General features: G+C 37.0%; 2 protein-coding genes across 6 annotated transcripts in view; one reads left to right on the plus strand and one right to left on the minus strand.

The window, feature by feature from the left end:
• Positions 1–14,671, plus strand: part of LOC148163745 (uncharacterized) — a 105,363-nt gene that overhangs the window by 77,313 nt on the left and 13,379 nt on the right. For 2 of the 5 annotated variants that reach the window (XR_015768848.1, XR_015768851.1), the window contains 3 exons: positions 3,183–3,279; positions 4,659–4,837; positions 11,035–11,272. Coding sequence is in view for 1 of the 5 variants with exons in the window: in XM_088026036.1 (XP_087882162.1) it covers positions 3,183–3,279; positions 4,659–4,691 (130 nt within the window). In the remaining 4 variants the exon portion in view is untranslated. Of the gene's footprint in view, positions 1–3,182; positions 3,280–4,658; positions 5,246–8,944; positions 9,513–11,034; positions 11,273–14,671 lie in introns of those variants that run through there. The other 3 variants (XR_015768849.1, XR_015768850.1, XM_088026036.1) reach the window with 3 other exon arrangements.
• Positions 1–14,671, minus strand: part of LOC114204213 (ankyrin repeat domain-containing protein 30B-like) — a 27,988-nt gene continuing 13,317 nt past the window's right edge. Inside the window, exons 4-11 of the mRNA XM_088026035.1 lie at positions 14,214–14,343; positions 13,857–13,918; positions 10,195–10,288; positions 7,050–7,078; positions 6,884–6,956; positions 4,546–4,809; positions 1,209–1,291; positions 1–84 (exon numbers count right to left, since the gene is read on the minus strand). Of these exons, the coding sequence (XP_087882161.1) occupies positions 70–84; positions 1,209–1,291; positions 4,546–4,809; positions 6,884–6,956; positions 7,050–7,078; positions 10,195–10,288; positions 13,857–13,918; positions 14,214–14,343 (750 nt within the window). The 3' untranslated portion in view covers positions 1–69. The remainder of the gene's footprint in view (positions 85–1,208; positions 1,292–4,545; positions 4,810–6,883; positions 6,957–7,049; positions 7,079–10,194; positions 10,289–13,856; positions 13,919–14,213; positions 14,344–14,671) is intronic.

The following is a 14,671-nucleotide window of genomic DNA, read 5'->3' on the forward strand; positions in this document are numbered from 1 at the left end:
ATGCAAAAGTGGAAGATTAATTTGCTTGGTTTGATTTTCAGATGTCTTTTCTGCCAGGATACATGTTTGTTAAATAACTTCATCCTTAAGTAATCAAGTATGGACAAAGAAAAATTAGAAAATAATTAAAATTTAACTGTTAGATTTCTTAATCTATGTAAGCTGCTCCCAAGTCACTGGATTGTAACAAAGAAGGAAAAATAACTCGCCCTAGCTTAAGACAGAAGAAAAACATAAATCCATCAACTTAACTTTGTCAGTTTTTTGGAAATAAACAATTCATTCCATGTTCCATCTACCAAAAAATGAATTACATTATTTTTAATGTGACAAACTTAAAAACATTTTACCTCACCATACCTTACATAGTGAGCCCCTACCGTGCATTTGAGGATTTTCTTTAAAGACTAATAACTAGAGAATAGGCAAATTTTAAATTATTAGGAGCCAAAATCAATTAACATCAATCAGAAAGAAAATTCCTAAATCTTAATTCAAATTATATACTATGGTAGTTTTATACATCACTATAATTATCTGCTTCTATCCAGCTCTAATATAATGTCCACTGAGAGTGGATAAGAAAAATGTTAATAATACTGATTTCCTATGCTGAAATGGAATAACTGAAAGAGTTATGGTTTATTACCCAACTACACTCCCATCCTGGAAGGTGGGTTCTAGGCAATTGGCAATTGTGCTGATTTTATGACCCCACTCTCTGAAGTCAACTACACAGAGATCACAAGGCAAAATAAATCTATAATCTTGGCATTAGTGATGGGCAATACAGAACTGCACATTTTGAACCACTGAGAATAATTACTCCTTCTACGTGGATCTAAGTCAGTAGTCATCATTTTTATGCTGCTCATAATTTCAACTGCTTAAACATATGATTCAATATTTGGTGTTACCTTCTTTATCACATAAAAAGTGACAAAAATGGAAGAAGCAAACAATATTCAGGAATTTTTTTTTTCTCTCAATTCCAAGGATGAAGTTTAGCTATAAGTTACTATAAATTCTAACAACAGTTTAAGGTCTGTAACTTGTAAAATTTTATAAAAACTAAATATTAAATTAAAATCTATTGACCTCAATATGTCCATTCAAAAGATAATTTCATTTGAACTATGTTATATTATTAAAGGAGAAAAAACAATATAAAAGCAGAAATTTACATTTAAATTTAACTTTTTACATACCTGTAGGTGGTTATTTTCACTTTCATCAAGTCTTTTTTGCTCTTCCTCTGATGTCCTTTCTAAGTCTCCTTCTGCTGGCAAATCTATGTATTTAGTTAAAATGGACTACTTAGAATGGTTAGGTAAAAGCTGTAACCTTCTTAAAAATAGAAAATAACATTTCATCTATTGATGGTTTAAATTAAACTTAATCTTTAGCTGAATATTTACTTTAAGAAATACTTTTAATTATCAAAAAATTCAACAAACCATTTGGGAAATACTAAATGTCACCAGGTTAAAGACATACAAACATCTCAACGATTCATTCACAAGTTCATCCACCTAATATCAATGAACAATACACTCAGAAACAAAATTTTAAAATGCAGCAGAAACATGAAAAATCACAACAGACTATTCTTTACCTTGTAACAGCACCTCTTAACACCCAAAGCTTCAACTACAACATTATTCATGGTTTCCAAAATTATTACTATTTTTTATGCCTTTATTAGTGTACAACCTTCCTATGGGTGTATGTCCCCGCTGAGTGTAAACAGTCCTGAAATGTTTTCCTCTCCTACTTGATAAATTTCTTCACATCTTTTAGGACACAGACTGCTATGTAAAGTCATCCTTGATTATGGCTAGTCTTCCCCAGATTAATAGGTGTCTCTTTCTTCAGGGGTACCTTAGTACTTTACAGATTTTTCTAGTGTATCTTCACCACCTGAACTGTAAACTACTTCTTTCTATATCTATTTCTTTGGCTCCTGGACTGTATGGGACAATCTTCTCTCACTCTCTCTCTTTTTTTAGAGAGGGGGAGGAGCAGAGAGAGAGAGAGAGAGAATCTTGACCAGGCTCCAAGCCCAGCACTGAGCCCCACACGGGCCTCGATCTCACAACTCTGAGGTCATGACCTGAGCCGAAATCAAGAGTTGGACGCTCAACCGACTGAGCCACACAGGTGCCCCTGTATGGGGCAATCTCTTAGGTCATCTCTATGTAAACAGTCTTTATTTTACTCAGTTATTATTTACTGAGTTCCCAGTAAGTGCTAGGCACCCAGGTTTCAAGAGGCACGTAGATAAAAGATGTCAGGAATGGTTTTTCTGGAGATAATGCCTGAACCGAAACTGAAAACAGTGAGGTCAGCCAGATTCAAAGGGGTTAGAGGGAGAAAAACAGGGAGAGTATGCAAGGCTGTAGGAAGACAAGGGAGAGAAGCACACAGCAGGGTAAATATTTGTCTAAAAGGGAGAGAAGCACACAACAGGGTAAGTATTTGTCTAAAATACAGGGATGTAAGAGGAAGACATCACCAGCAGTTCAGAATGCCAGAGAAAAGGGCAGATGGCAGAAAGGGCTAGAGAGTTTGGCCGAAGTCAAGATTATGAAAGCTTTATATGTAAGTTCAAGATACCTGGACACCAATATACATTTTTTTAAAGATTTTATTTATTTATTTGATAGAGAGAATGAGATAGAGCATGAGAGGGGGGAGGGTCAGAGGGAGAAGCAGACTCCCTGCTGAGCAGGGAGCCCGATGTGGGACTCGATCCCAGGACTCCAGGATCATGATCTCAGCGGAAGGCAGTCGCTTAACCAACTGAGGCACCCAGGCGCCCACAAATACATTTTCAACAGTGGTTCCTAGTCATATTGACATTTGAGACAGATCACTCAAAATGCTGTGGAGAGGGATGAATTTGAGGGGCACTGTCACACAAGATGGGAGATGAATTACAAGGCAGTACTACAAAATAAAGATGAAGTACACCTGAACTGACAGAATGGGTCCAGAAATATTGAGGATATAAAATCATCAGGGCACAGTACAGAATAAATCTGTATTAAATGAAAAAGCACACAATCGTGGGTCCCTAGAGAACTAACTTTGCTCACCACTTTATAAAAGGCATCAAGTGAGAAGAGAAACAATCTACATGAACTGTTTTAACTTGCTTGTATTTCTAATTTTTGTTTCAGATCTTCCTTTGTTACAGGAGCCTGTAGGTATTTTAAAAGTCCTCCTTGGATCTACCAAGCTCAGGAAGAAGTAACAGCAAACAAGTCACTTGTAGAGGTAAATAACTTTGGATTTCTTGCTGTACTCACTACTCTAGGAGATAATTGAAAATCTTTTGAAAACACAGTGTTAATTCTACAAGTAAAGACAGAACATAAAACTACAAGGGTGAAAAAAATATTGTACGATTTATTAGTACAGACCTGATCATATGACTGATAAAAGGCATGGAATTAACTGGTACATTAAGTAGAGCACACATTAGTTGTGGTTAATCAAAAGACTGAGTATCTTAGTAGAATGAAAACTGACTTTCCATATATTATTTTTAAATAATATAGTGCTCCTTAAAACCAGTATTCCATTTATTCATTAAAAATAATAAAGGGACGTGCCTGGGTGGCTCAGTCAGTTAAACAGCTGCCTTCAGCTCAGGTCATGATCGCAGGGTCCTGGGATCGAGCCCCGCATCGGGCTCCCTGCTCAGAGGAGAGCCTGCTTCTCCCTCTGCCACTCCTCCCACTCGTTCTCTCAATTTCTCTCTCTCTCAAATAAATAAAAATTTTCAATAACAATAATAATAATAAAGGGGCATCTGGGTGGCTCAGTGAGTTAAGTGTCCAACTTTTGATTTAGGCTCAGGTCATGTTCTCAGGGTCATGAGATGGAGCCCCCCCTTAGGCCCTGTGCTGAGCATGAACCCTGCTTGGGATTCTCTCTTTCCCTATCCCTCTCTCTCTCTCTCTCTCTCTCTCTCTAAAAAGATAAAATAAAAATAATAAAACAAGGAGATGGACTATGCATACATAGCTGAGAAGATGATACTATATAGTAAATTCTCAACTATTCCCATTACTGCTGGGAAAGCCAACTCTAAAAAAAAAAGTCATAGAGAACATAGGAAATATTTTAATACTTGATTTGGGAAGGTGCTTTTTTTAGTTACAATGAATACAGCTTGACCAATACTTGTGAATTTAGAGCTATAAAATAAAGCTAGGAAACTATGTTTTGAGTAAGCAATCTTTAGATCTCTACCTAGTATTCCCAACTGGTCCCAAAGTTCTAAATATAATCCTGCTACCTACTCTCAAGTGAATGCTAAAAACTAACCCAAAGGAAATTACATTCTCCTAATTCTTATTCAGGTGTTGCTTTGGTTAGAGGAAGAATACAAATGTCTTGCTAAAAGATATTCTGTTTGGTTGTAGGTTGCATAAAAGGAGTAAACACAAAGTAAATTTTGCCACAAAAGTATTTTTGGAAAAATCAGAACTATGGTGAAGTCATGGAGAGGCTGAATTCTCTATGCTTCTTTATTACCTTGTTTGTGCTCTCTGCTTTCTGGTAGCTGTGATTTATACAGGTCATGGAGTTTATAATTCTCTAACAGAAACACAACTCCAATATCATTAATCTTTACTTTCTCTATGAAGGTCGTCTGTCCAAATCCTCTGGATGCTGACTGATTTTGGGTCACCAAGTGTGATACAGATGGGCATTCATCATCAACTCTCAAAGCCCTGGATCTTTGACAAGACACAGGACTGTGAGCCAAACACACTGAAGACTTCCAACTGGACAAAGCTGAAAATAAAATTTCACTCATTAGAATGTAAGTAATAAAATAAACTTAGCTAATTTGTATAAATCCCTTTGTCAGAGGAGTCCCATGTCCTACTCTTTTCCCAGACACACTACTACTGATTCGTACCTTATTGTATATTACATGTCCTATACTTGCCATTCATACTGCTGAATTTAACGGTCTCTTTTTTTTTAATTCTCTAGTATTACAGACTTTAATTTACTCACCAAGCTCTATTACATATAGAGCTTTTGTTCGTTAATAATTAAGATTTTCCAGGGTACGAATTTTTTTACTAACAAAATTTATGTCTAACCTTTTCTTTTTTAATACACACCGTGGGGGCGCCTGGGTGGCTCAGTCGGTTAAGCGGCTGCCTTCGGCTCATGTCATGATGTCGGGGTCCTGGGATTGAGCCCCGCATCAGGCTCCCTGCTCAGTGGGGAGTCTGCTTCTCCCTCTCCCTCTGCCTGACTCTCTGCCTACTTGTGCTTTCTTTCTATCTCTCTGTCAAATAAATAAATAAAATCTTTAAATAAATAAATAAATAAATATGTACCGTGTATTCTAAAGACATGGGTTTTAAAAACACTTTTAATGAATGGTTCTACTTTTAATTACAGTGAGATGGTCTCTCCTCAATGCACCAATATCTTCAGAAATTTTTTTTTATTTTTTTAAAGATTTTATTTCTTTGTTCAGAGAGAGAGCGAGCGAGCACAAGCAGGGAGAGCAGCAGAGGCAGAGGGAGAAGCAGGCTCCTCACTGAGCAAGGATCCCAACATGGGACTCGATCCCAGGATCCTGGGATCATGACCTGAGCCAGAGGCAGACGCTCAACTGACTGAGTCACCTAGGCATCCCTATCTTCAGAAATTTTTAAGCCTTGGATAAACACCATAAATTTATCTGAGAAATGAAAGCCTCGGGTGATCTAATCATTTCCATGTAAAAACAGAGTAAGTCTCAGTAGACACTAGATCCAAAAACTACAGTGCCATGAAACAGAAAATGAATATATAACAAAAATACTTAACTTTTTTTTTTAAACAAGATTGTCTGATTTGAACCTCTTAAGACAAGTGAAAGAAAAAAGCAAGAAATGCAGAAATGAAACCTTAATGCCCATTTCACCACAAGGGCCCCTTTATCATTTTGTGTCCATGAACCCTGTACATGGTTTAAAACAGTTCTCCCATGTCATCTGAGAATCCCCGGAGTTCCAACATCCACCCATTCAATAACGCTAAATGTTATTTGACATTTTCACTCTCATTCTCTTATTAAGTGTACGGTGATGTTTTCTAAAGATATGAGACGTGACAGCATCACAGCTCGCATGATTAGTGGGTCATGGCTCTAACGGCTAACAACGTATGATCATGTACGCTTGTATTTTAAATGCTTGTTTTAATTTCTAATATTGTAAATATCAACACTTAAACAGAAGTTCTTTGGAATTCCTAATAATTTTTAAATAGTATAAAAGGACCCTAAGGCCAATAAGTTTAAGAAATATGGTTTTAAAAGATTGTGTCTACAAAATATTAAGATATAACTAATTACTTCCCGCATTTTTAATAATCAAAGACACCCCCCCACACACACACACACACACACACAGACACTGCTAATCAGAACACTTGTTTGGCTTAAGATGATCAACATAGTAACACTAAGATGAAATAAACTTAAAACACAATTGACATGTTAGCAAGTGGAGGTCAGAATTGAAATAAACACTGTGAACACTGGAAAAATCTTAGAGTCTAATAATTAACTTCTGGGAATCCCAAGGAAGTAATGGGATTTGAAACTGGGAACTTCAGGATTTCAAAACATAAAAGTAGAAACTAGAGCTAAAGCTTACATTTTTAAAATCTTTTTCTTATGCTTATAAATATCTTTTGTTCAAACATGGGTATCAACAATGGTATCTAACTTATTTATGTCAAATCCTTCAGTTAAATTTGCCACCAAAAAAAAAAAAAAATTCAGAATAAGAAGACTGTGAGCATTTCAAATATTTTAGTGTACTTCTTTCCACTGTTAAATTTGTATTGTAAAATTTACCTGATTTGGATGTTTGTTTTTCCTTCACTTCTACTGTTTTAGTAGGAACGGAATCTTTCACTTCAACGGTAGGCTGAATGGGTATTAAAACAATATGATTAAGACATGATGTACCTTTCATACAATCTGTAGTTAAAAATTCAAAATGAAAATATAAAAGTTTTACCTTCACGTAAGGATATATTTTAGGAGAATCTAAAACGAAAAATGGACATATAGTTAATTATATGTAAACATGAAAGCCAATTAAACATTCATGCACTTCGTACTAAGCTGAATCCTCAGGCTTGGCTCTGAAGATGATTACATTAGGTTTTGGTGTTCTGTTTCTGGAGATAGGAAGGTGGGTTAGGACAGCGACAAGAGAGAAATATGAACGCATTATAAATATTGAAAAAAAAATACAAATACGTGTTCAACAGAACATGCAGTTAGGATTTCAAAAGTAAGATTATGTTTCAAATGACTATAACTAAAACAGAAAAGTGCACATATACCAATGTGAACACGGTGACTGATGGGGAGAAAAGCAATTTTTAATCAGAGGAACAAATCATGACCTGAGAGGATAAACGTGAAAGCCAATGGTAGAAGGCAATAGAACACCCTTAATGCAGTACAGCAGAATCATTTCTACCATTATACTACAAGTATTTACCATGTTCTTCAACTTGTTCCATAATATAGGCAGTACACAGTTGTGATGATAGTTCAACTGAAGGCATAATTAAGTTTTCATCAGAGAAAGTGTTATGAATTGATCAGCTTCGATATACACTTGTAGGGATAATACTAATAGAAGTGTTCATCTTTGTCCATACCCATGTGGCCTACTGGTATGCCTACATTTCTTGTATCGTCTAGTTTAGCCATCTTAAAATTTCTTGATCTACTCACACAAGAAGGTATATAAAACACATCTAAAAAATAGTGTCTATCAGGGAGCCTGGGTGGCTCAGTTGGTTAAGCGACTGCCTTTGGCTCAGGTCATGATCCTGGAGTCCTGGGATTGAGTCCCGCATCAGGCTCCCTGCTCAGCAGGGAGTCTGCTTCTCCCTCTGACCCTGCCCCCCTCATGCTCTATCTCATTCTCTCTCTCAAATAAATAAAATCTTAAAAAAAAGGAAATAATGTATAATAAGCTTTCAATATGGAAATAGGACTACCAAAATGGAAAAAATCAATTTAATTGCCACAGAAATTTTAGATACTGAAAATCTTTTCTATTTCAAAATCAGTGTCATACTTACTGATAATAACAATTTTAGCATTTAGGGAATGAACGCTATAATCTCTTTTGTTTCCAAAATAAGTTTGATTTGGTAGATCATGTTAGTCTTTAAAAAGGTTTGAAACAGCTATATCAAAAAATTAGCTTTCTTAAAAAAGAAAAACAGCCAAAGCTTCCATATTCAAATTAATCTCATTTGAATAATGAATACCAATACAACATATATATATTTGATGTCTGATAGATCTGAGGAGGATGAATGAGTGGCTGTTTTACCCCAAGTTTAGCACTCCATCTGCTTTCAGTATTCTTTGTGGAGCAACTGTAATTTAAGCTGCTTTAGTGCAAATACACTCAAGCCATCTAAAGTGAATTCTCTCAAGTTTCCTCAGCAACTCCAAAATTTCCCAGCTACCACGCCTTTCTTTCCTCCCTCCTTCCCTTCACTATCCACCTTCTTCAAAAGTAATTTCTGGGGGCGCCTGGGTGGCACAGTCAGTTGGGTGTCTTGGCTCTTGATTTCAGCTCAGGGCATGATGTCGGGGTCCAGGGACTGAGCCCCACATTGGCCTCCAGGCTCAGCAGGGAGTCTGCTTAAGGATACTCTCTTCCTCTCCCGTTGACCCTCGCCCGGGTTGCTCTCTCTCTCTTTCTCTCTAAGATAAATAAATAAGTCTTTAAAAAAAGTAATTTCTGGCTCTACGGTCTTGACTGTTCTGCTTTTACATCCCTTCGATTATGGATTGTCTCCACCACTTCTTTCCTCTTTGTTTAGCAGTAGTATCTTACATCTATAACCTCTATTTCTCCATCTCCTTGCTCCCCTCTAGCTAAAAACATGCTCAGCAATAACAACAAAGTCATGCTCTTCCTTGATCCTATTATGTCTTGAACTATCCAGTGGCCCTTCCAGATTTCTCTATAGGGAAGTCTACATCCTTGCTACGGAGCACATGACCCAAGGACCACCAACACTGGCATCACCTGGGAGGTCAGAATGCAGAATCCCAAACCTGCTGCTCACAATGTGCATTTTTAACAAGGTCTCGGATGATTCACTACAATTTGAGAAATTCTGGTCCATACGGAGTCTGCTGCCACATTCCTTTACCTTAACTTAACCTTCTAGAGAAAGCCTCAAGTTCCTATCGATTCTCCAAAACTGAAAATGTATTAAAAGTCATAAACTTTCGAGGTGCCTGGGTGGCTCAGTTGTTAAGCATCTGCCTTCAGCTCAGGTCATGGTCTCGGCGTCCTGGGATCGAGCCCCACATTGGGCTCCCTGCTTGGCGGGAAGCCTGCTTCTCCCTCTCCCACTCCCCCTGCTTGTGTTCCCTCTCTCGCTGTCTCTCTCTCTGTGTCAAATAAATAAATAAAATTTTTTTAAAAAGTCATAAACTTTCTAATGTACTTTTTATCAGGGCGAAAGCTTCCTTGATCTCCCCTAACTGACCCTGCTCTCTTCTTCCTTCCAATTCTCTTACTTTGCACTAAATGATACTATCTTATGAAGTGCCACCATTTTGTATGACATTAAGATATATACATTTATAGCCGACTAGGACATAGCTCTGCATGATCAGCTACGCCGGTCCTTAATGTCTTCCCAACAGTGAGGACATCAGGAAGAGTGGAAAAATTTTGGCATACTACTCTGACAAACTTTGGTACTGGAAGCTCACTTGATATTATTCCTGCATTTCAAATACGCTGCTCTTCCTTTTAAAAGAATTATTTTATGTTACCACCTTCCACTATGAGGAGCTGCTTTGCCCTTCATTTACTCCCGGTACTCTCCGCCTTTCTCATCATTCCCTCTTTTGCTCTTTTCCTCTTATTTCCTGATGTTCCTTAGGTCTTAGAGTATCTTGAAATGGAACCAGTAATTTAGCTCCTTCAGTGGCACTCTCAATTTGATCTGTTGCTGACACCTGATAAGATACCAATTTATCTCCTTTTCACATCTTTCTCCTTTCTATGCATTTAATAGGTGATTTTCTTTGGATATTAGAACATATTACTATTCCCATTTTAAATTAACATTCTATCAAGTGACTTTTTAATAAAATACAATTCTTACCTTCTCCTTCTTCACTTAATATACGTGGTCCTTTCTGATCCGCAGCTCCAGATAAACGTTTCACGTCTTTCTCTGGAAGACTCTCAGAAATACTCTGTTAAAATTAACATCAAAAATGAGCTGCATAAAGACTTCCGAATCCTTTTCTAAGAAAATATCTGAATTTCCTACTTTAACAGCAATCAGACTTCAAATAAGAAAAGCATGTATTGAAAACCAAAACATCTAAAAATCTCATATATACTTTCTAGATTAAGTGTACCTTTTAATCTACATTTGCTCCGACTCTGTAAACCAAACATGGAAGGTCAGAGTAAATACTTTCATAGACAGAAGACTGATTTCTATGTACCTTTCAACAGGAACTAACAAAACACCTAACTCTCCTTTGCATGTCCCACCAAAATAAAAGGACATTAAAAATATGTATTTAAACAAATTCTTTCATAAGTATATTTGCTACAAATTTAAACTGTTCCTGGCGGCAGAAACGTTTTCAGTGCTAAAATAAGAAGATACTTGACATGATGAGAAACCTTGGAGTATATCATGTTGAGTATAAACAGAACATTGTGGTAGCTGCTGCTTCATTTAGATAAACAAAGGCTTGGAATTTTTATTGATAGGAAAAATGGTTGAATGAAATGGCAAAGTAGGAAGAAAAACCTTTCTTGAAATTATATTTAAATAATAGCAAAAAATTTTAGATTCAGGTATGAAACTCTTCAAAAAGTATCATAAGCTTTCCGAAGGGAAAAATAAAAACATTCATTTATTAATTACCTAAAAAGTACCAGGCACTTATTTTAGTATGCACATTTTCTTTTCTACACCCAACAGTAACAACAATGATTATGACAATGGGGTGGATCTTCCTGCTTCCTGGTCATTCCAAGACATAAGAGTGAAATGATGAACAGATGTGATCCATGGTTCTCTCTGTCTAGAATGTCCCTCTCCAAGACCTTCGCACGACCGGTCCTCCTCATCCGCCACTTGGCAGCTCTTGCCACATTCAGAGAGATCTTTCCTGACTAGCGAAATTCCACTCCCATTCTCATCCCCATCCTAAATAAACTCACCCAAAATTACCTAACATAACATTGCCATTTTCTTTATATGAAGCACTCAAAGTAACTTACAATGGATTGTTGTTTCCTTATTTTTTCTGCTGCTACCACTACAGCCTAACCCCTCAACTTATACAGCCTGGTACATGGGTGATATTCAATAACAGAAATCTATTTAAGGTCAAAACATTTAAAATAATCTCACTGAGGGGGTGCCCTTGTGGCAGAGTCAGTTAAGTGTGCAACTCTTGATTTCAGCTCAGTTCATGATCTCAGGGTCATGAGATCAAGCCCCATGACGGGCTCCGTGCTGAGCATGAAGCCTACTTGGGATTCTCTCTCTCCCTCTTCTTCTGCCCCTCCCCACCCCTCGCACACGCTCTCTCTCTCTCTAAAAAAGAAATAAAATCATCTCACTGAGAAGGTCTCAAGTACCAAGTCACAATACTGTCGACCCTTATACAATGCAAGGGTTAAGGGCGTTCACAGCCGTGCAGCCAAAAATCCACATCTAACTTTTGATTCCCCAAAAACTTAACTACTAATCTCCTATTGAACTTCCTACTTTAAAAGCAATTAGACTTAAAAATAGGAAAAATGTAAATTGAAAACCAAAACATTTAAATAGAAGACCTCGTATCGGCTCTCTAGATCTAATCTACGTCTTAATCCTCATTTGGCCATTGACTGTAAAGTGAGCATGGAAGGTCAGGGTAAATTATAACCTAATGCTGACCTTACCAATAATGTAAAATCAATTAACACATTTTCATGTTATATGTATTATATACTGGATTCTTACAATATAAAGAAAAGGCTATTAAGAAAATCATAAGGAAAACAGATTAACAGTACTGTACTATATCAAAAAAAGTCTGTGTAAGTGGACACACAATTCAAACTCATCCCGTTCAAGGGTCAACTGTATACCTATACAATGTCACTGAAACTTAACATATCCCAAATTAGAAATCCACCTGCCCGTTCTAACTTTGCCATTCTTTTCTTGACACTACTGCCATTTATTTTATTGTCCTTCAGAAATCTTCACGTTTAAAAAAAGTGTCCTCAGTATTTAATAAATCACTAAATACTGCTGTGATCATTTTTGTCCTGTATTTCTCTAGCAGCCTTTACAGTATACAAAGTGTTTTCACATTTGTTACCACATTTGTTCATTACACATACCTGAGAGGTAGGTATTAGTACCACTTTTATGAATGAGGTCACTGACATTCAAACAGGTTAAACAAGTTTTTCTGGGATCCCACAGCTACCAAGTGACAGAACCAGGATGCTAGCATATCTTTTGACTTCAAACACGGTGCTTGCACCATTGTGTAGCACCTGCCTGTGCTAAGAGGTCAGGCCCTTTTTACCTCCTTCCATGGTCCGTCACCTTAAAATAGGTCATCATTACTTTATACTTATGTTACTACAAGTATGGCTGCCACAAAGATACTTAATGCATACTATTTTAACTATCCAAAATGGCTTTTACCTATTAAAACACCACTGAACCAGGGATGCCTGGGTGGCTCAGTTGGTTCTGGGATCTAGCCCCATGTGCTCAGTGGGGAGCCTGCTTCTCCCTCTCCCTCCGCACCTCCCCCAGCTCACGCTGTCTTTCTCTCTCTCTCTCTCTCTCAAATAAATAAATAAAATCTTTTTAAAAATAAATAAATAAAACACCAATAAAACAATTTGTTATTATATTCCAAATGCTCCTTGTAAATCCACTTGACAGTCTAAATATAATACTTTCAGGGCCCCTGGATGGCTCAGTCAGTTGAGTGTCCAACTCTTGGTATCAGTAGTGCTCTGTGCCCAGAGTGGAGTCTGCTTTAGATTTTCTCTCCCGCTCTCTCTGGCTCACTCACTCTCTTCTCTCTCAAATAAATAAATAAAATGTTAAAAAAAAAAAAAATATATATATATATATATAAAATACTTTGAAGTCCCAGGCATTAGCTTTTCAATTTCCAAGTTGTAAAAAACTATAATCCAAACTTTCTAGATCTCATTAGGAATTTTGCACATCCATATAAACCACAGAATCACATCCGGCCATAGGTTGGCCTGGAGTAATTCTTTAGTTTTTTAAATAACTGAATTTCAAAACCCAAACTACTTCCTTATCACTCCTGAGCCTTGGTTTTCTGAAATAATACTACACAGCTTTCATTAAGTTAAACTTGCAAAATAGCAGAACTGTATTATGCTGTATTATTATACTTAGCACATAATTATTTTGTCAATTACAGGTAAAAAGTATAAGGAAATAGTTTTTATGGGCAAATGCAGAGATGACAGAGTAGAGGCTAAGCATCCCTTTTATGATTTAACATCATTCAATGCTTACATATTTTTTAAGATTTTATTTATTTGACAGAGAGACAGCAAGAGAGGGAACACAAACAGGGGGAGTGGGAGAGGGAGAAGCCGGCCTCCCGCTGAGCAGGAAGCCCGATGCTGGGCTCGATCCCAGGACCCTGGGATCATGACCTGAGCCGAAGGCAGACGCTTAACTGACTGAGCCACCCAGGTGCCCCACAATGCTTATATTTTAAAATAAGAAGAAGAAAACAGTACCTCAGAATCCAAAGGTGATTCTCCAACTTCCTCTTCTCCTAATCCTAATGCTGACATCGTAACTATAAAGTACAGTCACAGATACATTAATGAAACATTATTATGAATTTTAAACGTATATACAAGCTTATCCCCACTCTTGAATATTTCAATAAAATTAATAGCAGTAAAGATTTTCAGAGGTGGAATTATTTTCAGGAAGAAAAAGTTGGTAGTAGTCGGGATACTTAATAAGAAAGACAGCAAAAGAAAAATATGTTAATGAAATGCGCAACATATCTGGATCTACATACTTTCAGATTTTTTTATACTAGCATTTGAGCATAGGAAAAAATTCATAGATGTTTACTAACTTACCACTACTATTACTTTTGTATGCTCTATCAGCAGAAGTCAGATTGTCATTAACTGTTTGCTCTTGTGGAGCACTTTCAGTAATACTAATACCATCGTCCTGTTTTCCAATTGCCGGCTGCACCTCTCCTTCCTATAAAAACAACACAAAACAAAAACCCAACTTCAGAAAACATCACATTAATTCACTTATTCACTCACTCACTCACTCACTCACTCAGAATGACAAATACATACCGTACCCGTCAAGTCATAGGCACTCTCCTGGGAGAAGCTGGAAATACAAACGACAGAGACTGCCCTGTATGCTAGCAGGCTAGAGACGGACGACAACAAGTAAGAACAGAAGAGTATCATTTACTAGTTCTACAGGTGAAGTGAATAAAGCACAGTGAAGGCACAAAGGAGAAAAGAGATGCATATGAGAAGCTCAGGAAATGCTGCAGACAGGGCTGTATATT

This window comes from Eumetopias jubatus, unplaced genomic scaffold (assembly GCF_037043125.1).
Source record: "Eumetopias jubatus isolate StellerSeaLion01/CBP00866 unplaced genomic scaffold, mEumJub1_p1.0 scaffold_8, whole genome shotgun sequence".
NCBI lineage: Eukaryota > Metazoa > Chordata > Mammalia > Carnivora > Otariidae > Eumetopias > Eumetopias jubatus.